The sequence below is a fragment of the Prinia subflava genome, chromosome 1 (genome assembly GCF_021018805.1).
Source record: "Prinia subflava isolate CZ2003 ecotype Zambia chromosome 1, Cam_Psub_1.2, whole genome shotgun sequence".
Taxonomy (NCBI): domain Eukaryota; kingdom Metazoa; phylum Chordata; class Aves; order Passeriformes; family Cisticolidae; genus Prinia; species Prinia subflava.
In genome coordinates this window covers 94874270-94887227 of record NC_086247.1, presented here as the reverse complement: position 1 = coordinate 94887227, position 12958 = coordinate 94874270, and the positions used below count along the sequence as shown (strand labels likewise).

At 41.8% G+C, this 12958-nt stretch overlaps 1 protein-coding gene across 5 annotated transcripts in view; it reads right to left on the bottom strand.

Moving 5' to 3' along the window:
* The window catches only part of NFATC1 (nuclear factor of activated T cells 1), a 110362-nt gene that overhangs the window by 53086 nt on the left and 44318 nt on the right, over window positions 1-12958 (bottom strand). For all 5 annotated transcript variants that reach the window (XM_063403817.1, XM_063403834.1, XM_063403851.1 and 2 more), the window contains exons 5-6: window positions 10362-10534; window positions 8274-8414 (exon numbers count right to left, since the gene is read on the bottom strand). In XM_063403817.1, the coding sequence (XP_063259887.1) occupies window positions 8274-8414; window positions 10362-10534 (314 nt within the window). The remainder of the gene's footprint in view (window positions 1-8273; window positions 8415-10361; window positions 10535-12958) is intronic.

The following is a 12958-nucleotide window of genomic DNA, read 5'->3' as shown; positions in this document are numbered from 1 at the left end:
CTAATCTGTCTCATATTTTCTCAGACTTATTGGAGTAACAAACCTCACTGCCAGTTTAAATCAAGTTCCAAATTTTTCTTCCATGAACCATTCTTTTCCTCTACTTCTGTGCTGGATGCCGACACCACCACCTGTACTATAATTACTTCTCATTATTTCTCATCTTAAGATGTAAATTTGATCCAAATGCTTCTAAATTTTCCTGCTTCATTATTTTTTGAGACACAAACTCTTCAACTGTATGACTGCAACTTCTCAACTTCCAGAAACTTCCCATTATGGCAACTCCTTGTGACTTTTTGGCAGATACTTTTGAACAGCATTTTTATTTTTTCCATCTCATTGTCCCCTCATGTCCCTTTTCTTGTTTCTCTTGTCCAAGAAGGTCAGGCTCAATCTTAGAGGTCCCCTCTACTATCCTTTGATTTTCTGCCTTGATGTCAGCTTCCCAGCAAAAAGGCACACTTTGGAAATTTCTCTCTTTATTCCCCTCTTTAATATCATTGTATTTTCTTCCACACTGAAGGTGTAATCTTACTTCCTTAACAGACCTAAAAGAAACATGCTCCTCTTCCCTCACTCTCCCCATATTTCCTGTGATATCCATCTGAGACATGAACCAATTCTTAATGATGTCAGGAAAGCAACAGGAGACAAGAAGTTGTAATTTTCCAAGAGGTAGGCATTCCCTCCAAAAACTAAGTATTTTGAAGGCATCCCCTTGTATTGGTTTATGTAGCAAGGTCTGGTTGGGCTGCAGGGGTGGAGAAGATTCCAGAAGTTGTCTCCACGTCTGACAGAACCAGTTCCTGACGGCTCTAAGATGGACTCTGAGCCGGCCAAACCTGAGCCCATCAGCAAAGCTGATGAAACCTCTCCACCAACATACTTAAGAAGGGGGAAAACACTGTGGCAGCTGTATGAGATGAGTGAGAGTGAGAGGAACACCCCTGCAGACCCCCACAACAGTGAAAGAGCTGCTCCAGCAGCCAGAAGAGAGATTCCCCTGCAGCTTGTGGTGAAGACCATGGTGAGGCAGCTGTGCTCCTACAGGAGACATGGAGACAAGCACACTGGAGTGGAGATCCATATGCAGCCTGTCAGAGCCCATGTTCATGGCAGGAGCTGCAGCCTGTGAAGGGGAGCCCAGGCAGAAGCAGGATTTCTCATAGAAACGATGGCTGCAGGGGACTCATGCTGAAGCAGGCTGCTCCTGAAGGACTGAACCTTGTGGAGAAGACTCATGATGAAGCAGTACATGAAGAACTGTCTCCCATGGGAGGACCCCACACTGGAGCAAGGGAACAGTACCGGAGGGAAGGAATGGTAAAGAGGAGCTGTTATGGACTGATCCAAGCCTCTATGACACTCTGTGCCACTCAGGGAGGGGAAATAGAAGTCAGAATGAAGGAGTGAAATTGAGCTATAGAAGAGAGGCAGGGGTAGAGGTAGTTTTGAATTTTACCTTTGTTTTTCACTATCCTACTCTATTTTTAATTGACAATAAATAATTTCCCCCAAGTGGAGCCCTTTTTGCCTGTGAGAGTAACTGATATGCAATCTCCCTGTCTTCAGCTTGACCCATGAGCTTTTTCATCTTATTCCCTCCTCCTGTCCTGGTTGGGGAGGGAGAGAGAGAGAACCACTTGGTGGGCACCTGGCAGCCAGCCAAGGTTAACCCACTATACCTCTTTCCTCCCCTGTCTTTAGGCACTGATCGCTTCATTAGACTCTCAGATTTCTTGTAAGGGCTGTGAATTCCTGTGTATTTGGACAGACAGTCCTACTGGAACAGTAACAGTAAAAACTATTTGAAATCTTGTGCTAGTTGTAAAAGTTCAGAGACAAAGCTTTGATTGCACAGATGCAGCTGCTTGAAGCCATTAAGTCTGGAAGATATAAAAGAATTAACTTGAAGCATTCAGCCACATTTTCTATAATAACAAAAAATTTACAGGATTACTCAGACAAGTGACTTTTGAGACCATGTGGTTATTCCTTGTTTCTTTGCTGTCCACAGTAAGTATCTGTGATTGACTGATTTCATTCTTCACTGTGAGAGCAACACCCTGGATGAGACTTGCTGCTGCTGACACCATCTCATGTATGGCTGCTGTCCCACTCTGTCTTCACCATTCCCTAGACTAAACAACCAGGAAAAACTGAAATGTGCTGTCATTTCCTACAAGCTACATCACTACTCCTCCATGCACGTGAAAGGGTTCCACCATCAAATGACTCCAGCACCTGATGACACAATTTGCCCAAGGATATCTATTTCTGGGCAATGGCCAGAAACCCCTTCAGCTATCAATACATCTCTAGGATCTAGCTTCAAGTGACCTTCACATGAACTCTATGCTCCCAACTTGTATGTCTTTGAAGTTTCCAGTTTATCTAGTTTCCCAAATTTTTAACCTCACTGCACATGAGTCAGCATGCAATTGCTCACTGCCAACTGGAACATGTCTCCCGAACTTGGATAAACAGACAGATAAAGACAAAATTAAGTAGTATCTGTCTATCTGACTAGAGGGGGAAGGAGAGTTTTGCCACTTGCGTATTTATTATGTGAGCTACAGTGTGATTACTGGTGTGAAACATGACCCCTTTTTGGCCAGTCGCCCCCCAAACTGTTATTGGCAATGGAAAGAGCAATGGAAAGATCTCTGAGAATGTGAGATCTTTTACCACGTGGAGCTCTGCCAAGACTCAGGTCACCCATCTCACCATCCCATCACATCACGTCAAAACAGACTCCAAACCCTAAGCTTCACAGTGTCAAACCAAAAAGCCCACATGCTTCCTCACATCAGTTCCATTCACATGCCACCCAAATGTTTTGCCAACATACCACTTTCCAGAACTTTCTGTAAGTTTTGCTGAAGCTAAAGGACTGTGTTTGAGTTACCTGCCATATTACAAGGCAAATTCTGCTCACCAACATGTGGGAAACAACTGAATTTATAGGACTGAATTTATAAGACTGACAGTTGTACCTTAAGGCAGCAACTGATTGATTATAATCTTTGCCAGAGCCAGGGAAATTTGAGAGGAACAAAAAAACCTGTGAAATGGTACAGTAGACAGCTACATACATCCAGCTTCCTTCTTTTCTGTATCACATTTCCCTTGTGCAAAAATTTAGCTGAATGAGCTTGACCACACATCTAACAGGAAGCAAACTGTTAAGTTTTCCTATCTGAAATACAGAAAGCTATGATTTTCTTTGGCATATATTTTAAAAAAAAAAAAAATTGATGATTTCAGCATGTTATCTTTCATCTGCTCAAGTTATAACTATTATACATCAACACCATTTTCTAAGAGCAAAACCTGTTCATCAGGGAGGAAGAACAGTTTTGACAAAAAAATCCATTTAACAAAATAAAAACAAGAGCAGAATGAAGAATTTGAAGCAATAACTAAATATGAACAGTTTCCTAATTGTTTGAAAATATTCAAAAAGAAAAATCCCTGGAGGAAATGTTGCTTAAATGCGGTTTATTTCTCTGTCTTTCAGGAACTTTGAGTGTCAAACGCTTTGGGCACAATAGCTAAAGATATTATGCAATTAGGTAACTGAAGTGTGTAGGTGCCAGGATTACTGTTGAAGTCTGAGTAATTAACAAGTTTTTCAAAACCATTGAAGTCTGTAAGTCTGGAGTTACTCAGCGATACTGTGAACACTACAAATGTCCATCAAAGTGATACATCTTCAGGGAGGGGCATTTGTTACAGGGAAGATTAGACACAGCCTTTGACCAGGACAAAATTACCATTAACAGCCCAAAATCAAAGTACCAAAGTCAGTGTTATTTGAGAAACGAATCTCGTAGTGAACTTAGGTGCTACATTTCTGCCTTTTTGCTCTTTAAAACCCTTGCCAAGAGCTCTCATCACTAAGCACAAAAGCAAAGAAATGGGTTTGGAGCTCTGACTTAATTAGTGGCAACTCAGTCCTGTGACAATTAATAATAGTACATCCAACGACCATTTCTGCCCATAGGTCACAAATTGATCATAAAGATTTCGTTAGTTTAACCTGATCTTTTAGGTATGTCTAGACTTGGCCAAATCCATGAAGTCTGGAAATACTTGAACTAGTTCCAGTGTTATAAGCTATAGGAGCAAGGAGCAATTTTTGAGCAAGGAGGGATTTTCATGGTAGATTAACTCTTTCACCTCTCAACATGAGACTTTTTCTAACCTCCAAAATACTCTTTCTATCCCATAATATCCTACAGCATGCCAGGAACTATAATCCATAATTTACCATAACGTACCCATGGTTTTCCTGTGCATTGTTCCTTTTTGTGTCTCATCACTGAGCTTTCATTCATCAGTTACAGGATACATTTTGTGAACTAAGGGATGAAAACCAGGATTTTTTCAGCACGGTGATCAGTTTTATAGATCACTGATCATAATCTGAGATACTAAGAGCCAGCAGTCTGGTCGTTTTGGTTAGTTAGGCTTTTGTGCTGCTTTGTGGTCAGTAACTGACATTGCCTTTAAAAAATTAGCTTTGAAAAGAGTGTTTGCAGAAAGTGTTATCAAAAAAAGGTGGCAGACAGATAGGCAATCCCTAAAACATACTCTTCAAGCATCTCTTTTTCTGAACTTCCCTCAAGACTTCTGTTGTCTGGGACATTTATAAACTACAAATGAAATAAAAAGTTTTTAAATTTTAAGTAACTAAATCAGTCTTTTGTTATAATTCCCGATCATGATCCATGCAGATGCACATGTTAACAGGAAGCATTTTTACTCCTAGCCAAATACTTCCTGCCATAGCTAACAAACACCAACTTCAATTCACTTATTTCTGTAACTAAAATGCACACCTTGCTGCCACAGCAAACCCCAGCCTACAGACATCAAGGGGCCTTGCCAGTAAGGAGTTACAAACTTTTCAATATTTTACAAAGTACTAATTCTTCTAGTGACGCACAGGTGTTGGCCATCCTCAGCGTGGCACTAACAACCACGTGGCACACAACAATGACACTTTTGAACCACAGGAAGAGAAATGCATGACTACAAAGAGAGACAGAAAGTGAAAGGAGATCAGAAATTAGATAAGGAGAATTATCAGTGTAATTTTTAAGCATTAAGGTCATTCTGGGACTCCCAGTCTACAGAAATTCTGAATATAAAACAGTGAACCTCTCAAAGTACATTTAACATTCACATTTTCACTATTGTTAGTTTTCTTTGGCAGCCATTTTATACCACTGCTCATCATGGGAAAATATGATCTGATGTGCAAGCAACAGAATATTGCCCAAAATCTGATAAAATAAGGCCTCACATCAACACATAAGAACTTTTTCACGGTACTGAAGAATCTTGAGCAAATTTCAGTCCACTTCTGAACACTCATTATTAATCCAAAGGAGTGCCTTCTGCCTGACCAGAGAAGGTCCTCCCAGTGCTTCTCCCGCGGTCCTTTCAAGCATGCTGTGTTTTCAACCCCTGGATACCTCATTTTCTCTGTGTGAGACACAGAGTCACAGGGCTGCAAAGTTTGTTTTGCTCTGTTTCATATGCTTCCTGGCTGAACAGCAGCTAGTAAGGGGTTAAGCTGAAAGCAGGAAGCCACTGCCGCCTGGCTGAAAGATTGATTTGATCATTCTTCAGGGATTCCCTCTTGTATGAGTCACTACTCAGACTGACTCCCCCACCAAAGGAGGCCAGGATAATGCCATTCCTCCAGAGACTACAACAGCTGAGGGCTAGCTCTGAAGACTGAAAGCTTGGGACTCATGCTTGGAAAAACATTCAGCAGACCACAATGCACTCAGCAGACTTAAGGAAAGCTGGGGGAAAAAAGGCAAACAAAAAGTGTTCCTAAACTCCTTTCGTTATCCAATTAAGTATGCAGACTAGGAGGAATTAGACAAGTTCCAGGAGACTGCCTCCCAGCCTGGGGACTCTGCCTGAGTAAGGACTGAAGACATGCATTGACGTAGCAGTACAATACTTAAACTTTATACAAAAGATACGTTCTCTTTATGAGCACAATGATCTATTACTTTAACCTATTACTCTGTAATAGCTGTGTTTGGCTGCTACCTACTAGGAACGTGATTAACATTCCAAATTCAAAAACAAAAGTGGTAACAGCAGCAAAACTAATGAATGTCTCCAGCTAATCACAGACGTTCATAACCAGCCCTCTAAGAGAAAGGAGAAACTATGCTGGTGTTCCTTCTCTTGACCTACTTTCACTGACGTTCAAGAACTGAAAGGGAAAGAAATACCCCGTGCTGATTCACAAAAGTAAAGGCTGCTAATGCTTGTTCATTTCACATTAAATACAGTGACTGTTCAAAAATCCAGCCAGAGCAGTGTGCCACTGCTTAGGCAATGCCACTCGAGGTAATGATGCATTGCTCTTGTTTGCCTCTGATGCATCAAGCTGTGTGAGACAGCATAGCACACAAACCATGAAAGCCTTAAAAACTGCTCAGCCCAGATTAGCCAGCAGCTTTGCTTTCTGTGTGTCATTTCTACTGACACAATTATTGCAGCTCCTAGAGAGGCTACACTGACTCTAAGGGCTCAGCCCCTGCAGGCTATACTGCCCTGCAACTGCAACAAACCTGCAGTGAGACTACTAAAAAAAGGCAGGACCTTAAATTCTGTAATTAAAAGCTACATAGTGAATATCCTGCTTTTAGTGTACCTAATGTAGTATAGGAACATAGGAGTAGAGAGACAGTGTTCAGATCCACACTGTGGTATCTGCTGTGGGCAAACAGCATCACAATCACAATCCTTCAGAATGCAATACTTAAAAATTTTACAACTCAAAGAGGAAGTGGAAATAAGGAAGGCACCCTTTAATGTGGTTTCCTTCTTGTAATGAGACAGATTGAGAACTCCTGACATGTCACACTAACCCAGTTCTGTGCAGCAAAGGGAGTTTAAATATAAATAAAGTAGACATTAACCTTCTTCCCCCCTGGGAGGAACACAGAGAACAGAATTCCGTTTTTTTCAATTGCAATACCACCTTTTTCCTATCTTTTTAAACTGTCTTAAGAAACAAAAAGGATGTTTCTGCTGATGTCACAGCCACATCCCCATTTTGTGTGCTGCAGTGCTTGGGGTTCACACAAATGTCCCAGTTGGGTCTCCCCAAGAAGCCAAGGTGTTACCTCTGCCCAGGCACTTTTGGCAACTTAAACCTCATCAACCCAGGATTCTGTTGGGGAATTTCAGGGGAGTCTTCTGCTTTTGTCCTGAGCTTGCTGAGCCCAAAGACTTGGGTGTCTTTGGCTCCAGAGCCTCCCCTGCTCTCCTTACCATCCTGCCCCATGGCCCAAGTTCCTGTGGTGCTGGTAGGGGCCGTGGGCAGGAGAGCAGTGTGGGAACCTCGTGGACATAAAGGGTTAAACAGGCACAGCGTCCAAGCTGGTCCAGGCGCCCGGAGGAGTGCCCAAGATTGTTTCAAGTTCGAGGTGGGGGGTTCAGTCAGCAGCTGAGGAATTCATAGCTTGTGCCAGCGCCAGGGAAACCCTTTCCAAAACAAGACTCAAAACTATGCTTAGCAGTCTCGTTTCAGAGCCTGACTTTGACCCCCAGCTCCACCCCCACCGCTTATTCCCGCAGGGGGCATTCACATCCATCACGCACGATCACCCTGTGATCCACCGCTCCTGCAGGCACATCCTGCCCCAGCCCCCGTTCCCAACTCCATGCCATTTTCCCTGGTTCAGCCTGGCCTGAGACTCTTCTCCAGGAGAACCAGTCCCACCACCACAGCACAGCAGGAGCAGTGCTGGGCGAGGGGAAGTTGTGTACAGTCCTTCCCTCAGTCCTCGAGGTAAACCTGTCCTTCAAATGAATGTGCGTGCTCCAGGTCCTCCTCAGCCAGCACTTTGTAAATGCCACAGGACACACGGGTGCACACAAATTACAGAAATGTTTAAGAAGAAGCACGGTACTGCAGGCTTTATGGGGACATGGCACCAGAGATTTCGAACCCCTCTCATAGGTCCTGCCAACTGTACTCGTGGTTTGCTAGAATAGACAAACACCATAGGCTGACTTCCAGTGTCTCTATTGTCTACCTGTAACTACAGTTGCCATGGTGTGAAACCTCAGCATCAGGCATAGCTCAGAGCCCTTCCACAGCTTTGCCCAGTGACATGGAAAACATACACATGCAGAAGAAAATGTCATTACCATATTTGCGCTTTCATCATTTGACACAGACGGGGTGGGGGGGAAGGCAGACTGGAGTCTAGACTGAAAAGACATACCAGGTGCTTTCTCCACGAAGATGACTTTGGAATCTTGTAGAAAGTTATGACCAGTCAGTACCATTTTTTTCCCTCCAGTAACAGGAAAACTGTCAGTACTTTGCTTCTCCACCAGAGGCAGTTCTTGGGCAGATCTCTGAGCTGAAGAGTTATAAAGAAGATTAAAAAAAAAAAAAAAAAAAAGGCAGCCACAAACACACAAAAAAGTAAATATTGCGTTAGTAGGTAACTTAATGCTTACCCTCATAAGATGAGTTTGATACAGAAACAAAAAAAGGTCACAAGGTTTACAGGAAACATGGTTCATTTCCAAGTGCTTTGACTGTAAACAATTGTGTTAAACAGCAGTACAGATTCAAAAGACTCACAAAAAACAAGTGTTTTAAAATTCAGCTTGATATGTACTATATCAGAAAGAGTATTTTAATGGAAATTCATCTATTTTTAATAATTTTCTCTCACACTGTGTCTAGCATGTATGCTGTGTATTTACAAGGCACACATGACAAGGTAATCACGTGTATCCAAAGTTTGTTTCAGTCAGTACACAGCCTCTTGTCAAATTCTGCAAACTGCCTTGTAGCAGCAGCAGCAGCAGCAACAGCCATGGCCCTTGTGATCCTGAAGCAGCTCACACTTTAGAGAGGGTATTTCCAAAAGAACCTGAGTGCCCAAGCACACATGGATGCATTTAAACTGAATCTGGTATTCTTGTGGCACAAATTTTAACTCCCGCTACAGGGACATGAAAAGAGTGCTGCCTTCAAGGGACAATGTGAAATTTTATCCAAATTATACAGTTCCTTCTGGTGTCACACGCACTAAGAAATGTATGAAGTTTTTGGCACCAGCTTATTCCACATTCTGCAGTGGAAATAACACTAGCATTTGTTTTTTCTCCTGTTTTCCACTTCTTTCAGCAGGCATGTGCCATGCTTTTGCTCATTACACAACACCCAAAAGCTGCAGTACCCTGACACAAATCCAATCAGCTTCACATTTAGTGGCTCCTTGAGCTTGGCACCTTTGCACAGACCAGTTCAAACCGAGCCTTATCCTGCTGTGTAGCAATTGAAAAGCTCTCAAAAACTTCAACTGCAGGATGAAACCATGACTCCTCACACTTTTTGCCTTGCCCTCCAGCATGAATGGGGCTAGGAATGGTCAGGCCTTCCTCCCCGTTCCCTCTGCCAGAGCTCACCCCTCACATACTTGCCAGATGTTACGTTTCCTCCCTACTCTGTCAGCATCAGAAAGATCCAGTTTGTGGATGAAATTCAACACAACATTAAAAAATCGTTTCAGTCCATCCAATCAAAACAGCATTGGGACTTAGACTGAAATTCAGCTTCTACCACTCGTGCTAGAGTTTTAAATCTATACAAAGCAGACACATTTTGGTTTTGGGAGAGGCCGATGAAGCTTACAGAGCAAAAATGATATAGGTATCTTTGAAGGGTGTCCCTGTGTATCTGGTAAAATACAGTTTGTTCATTTAAAGTGATCCCAGAGCAGAAACCTAGTTTCTGGAGCTTTTCTGAAGCTGCAGGCCAGTGTGTCAGCTCTAGAATATTGCTAGCTCTTTATCAAAGGGGCTAGGGTTTTGTTTCCTGATTTTTGCTTAATGATGGGGAGACAGAATAAATAGAACATGAGGGACGTTTTCCAAAACTTCTACAGCAGTTACCTTTATGATCAGGTGTCACCAAAACCAAAGACTCTCTCACTCCCAGGTCTACTATTAGTTTAACTGTTCTTTACTTGTAAGTATGTGTGTTTTTCTACAGCACTCAATGCACAAAGCTACACATTTTTTCCTAAGACACAGACATTCTGTTCCTGATGTAAATCATGTACTTTTGGAAAAAAGATTAAAGTTCGCTAACTAGACAGGTAAAACAAAACCAACAGAAGAAACCAATAGAAGAAAGACTGCATGGAAGTGTTAAAAACTGTTCAAAGTGTGTGGGGACATGGCAGTGTTGACTTAACAGTGGACTCAATGATGTTAGCCATCTTTTTCAGCCTTATTGATTAAAAGATTTTCTGATCATACCCAGCAAGAGGAGGATGTTTGTTGCCACTTACAGCACTCAATGGGGTTGGAGGCTACTTGCAAGGAGAGGGTCCTGCCATTGGCTTGTGGGATATGAACCCTGAACACCAGACGCACACGTGTGTTCTTCCGACCAATGTCCGTCTCTCCCTTGCGCAGCTCGATGTCAGAGTTTCGGAGCTTTAATATCCCAGCACAGTCAATGCTATCCGAAAGGAAACACAGGGCAATTCAATTCACTTCAAGACTTCAGGAAGACATGAGTGTGCAATATCTTCCCTCTCTCCTGCATGCTTTTCTTAAAAAACTGCATCAGGCACAACCCAATGACCAGGCTGAATGCAGCAGACTTTGTTTAGTACTTGCATTCCCAAGCAGCTGAGCTGGGGCTATCTGTAGCAGTAGTGGCTGCTGTAAAGCACACAAATTTAGGATGTTACCTCAGTTCCCAGAGGAAGAAAATCTAAAGGACTCTTCCTCCCCATCATATCCTGTAAGGATTGTAGCTAAAGATTAACCAAAGCCCAAAGAAACATTGAGACTAGAAAAGTTAGTGGGATGCCACAGCAGTGCAGAAACTGTTACTAACCCAGAATGCCAGGCTACTTAAAATTTTACTTGTTACAGCTAATTTGAACAAAAATCTGACAAGATTTTCAGTCTAGGGTGAAGTTGTGAAATTCATATTAATGAGCAGAGCTCTCCCCCTGAGGTCAGTTCTACTGTCAATTTGTTTGTATTTCAATGAGTTGGAAATACTCTCAAGCTGAGTGCTGAGCTGAAGATCTGCATGAAAAAAAACTAAGCTCAGAGTCCTCTCCGCACATTAGGGAAAAATGTGCTTTTCATCAGATGTGACTACTACAATTTCTGACCTTGCTCTTTTTTTTTTTTTTTTTTAACTTTGGTTTTCTCCTGGATGAGTTTACAAGTCAAGTTTTTTATCAAAGACTATATCAACAGCTCCCAGAAAAAAAGACATAAACATACGCACTCAAAAACTCACTGCAAAAATACCTCTGCCTTGGCCATGACTACAAAGCCTGCGTGGCAATTTCTCCTGGGTACTGGTTTCCGGCATGCATTTTATTACATTGAATATGCTTAGTTAACTTTATTTTGCATTCAAAGAGTTTAATTCTCCCTCCAGACCTTTGAAGCTCTGTTCTGAAGCAAACAGCAAACAAGCACTATAGCAGCATGGTTTTGATCTGCATTTTTCTAAAGTATGGATTTCAGAATTTAAAAAATGTCCTTGCTGATACGATCAAAGGAACTAATGAAAGTATTAAAGATTCCCAACAATGCATACTAGCAGGTGAAGCTGTAAGAATTATAGAGTATTTGTACCCATGTCAAAATTCTATGCAAAATCTGTAAGATGTGGATTAAGAAACAGTGCATTTCTCCATTTTGTCTCTCCTATAGAAACACTTGTAAATTGAATAATTATTGACATACAACTCATACCCAAATTTTCAGACAAGAAAAAGTTTTTAAGTTCAAGCTTGTAAAGTCATGGACATTAAAATCTGAAATCAATAGGAACAGCTAAATGTGCAAAAGTTTAAAAGGGCAGATGAGCTCTGGTGTTTCACTGAATCAAGGCCTGAACACATAAAGTGTGAGAAAAGTCTTTGGCTCCAAATTTCAATTCATTGGTAGTGTTACATGAGGTTTTAGACTACTGACGTGTAAGGCTTATACATGCCAAAGCATTGTTTGTGATTCTTGAGTGAGCTGTACTACAATCTGGCACGCGCGCCACAAAAATATTCAGCTTGGCTCCCAAACTGTGTAACTTACCTTTATTTTAGGGAGAAAGATGAATGAAATGGTAATAGTGTCCCTAGATGGCCAAAAATGTGATTCAAACTGGATAAATAAATGGCCAGATAAATACTGCATGAGTACAAATTGGTGAAATTTCCTTAACCCCAATGTAGCCCCACCAACTTACAATGGGAACAAACGGGGCGAATAATTTGAAGGCATGTTGTGACTTTTAACAATGCACTGAGAGAGATCCTTAGGTCTTGAGTGATCACTCTGAGCCCAGCTGGCAATGCAACTGAACATATTCTGGCTCTTCTGTTTACATGAAGCACTCCAGGGCATGTTGTACATGACACTGCAAACCAGCTTCTAATAACCACTATGTGCGGAAGGACTTTAGGTGTCTGAAAGCATTTTTCAATTCGTTAAGGCATGGAAAACTGTATGAAAAACAAAGAGTGAAATTGTGATTATCCCGTGGTTTTTAGTTTGGCAGAGGTCAGGATTTCTTGCTTGCTTTCTGTCTTCCTATATATACACACAAAGGTACATGCATCTATATATAAAACATGAATACATTTATATTTATACACACACCCCCCAAGAACTGTACTTGCATGCAAGCACACAGAAATTCCTTCCAAGGCAGACACCTCAGGTGACAGTTAGGATGATTTTAATGAGGGGGGAGACAACTTAGGTAAGGGGCTAGGTTGATTTGAGGGAGGGGAACAGAGGGGACAGGACTGAATAGTATGGGAGGTCTCATGTATGTCACTTACACAGAAGGCTATTTAACCTTTATATACCATCCTATAATGATGTTTACAGATGTTTAATGGACCTACAGGGC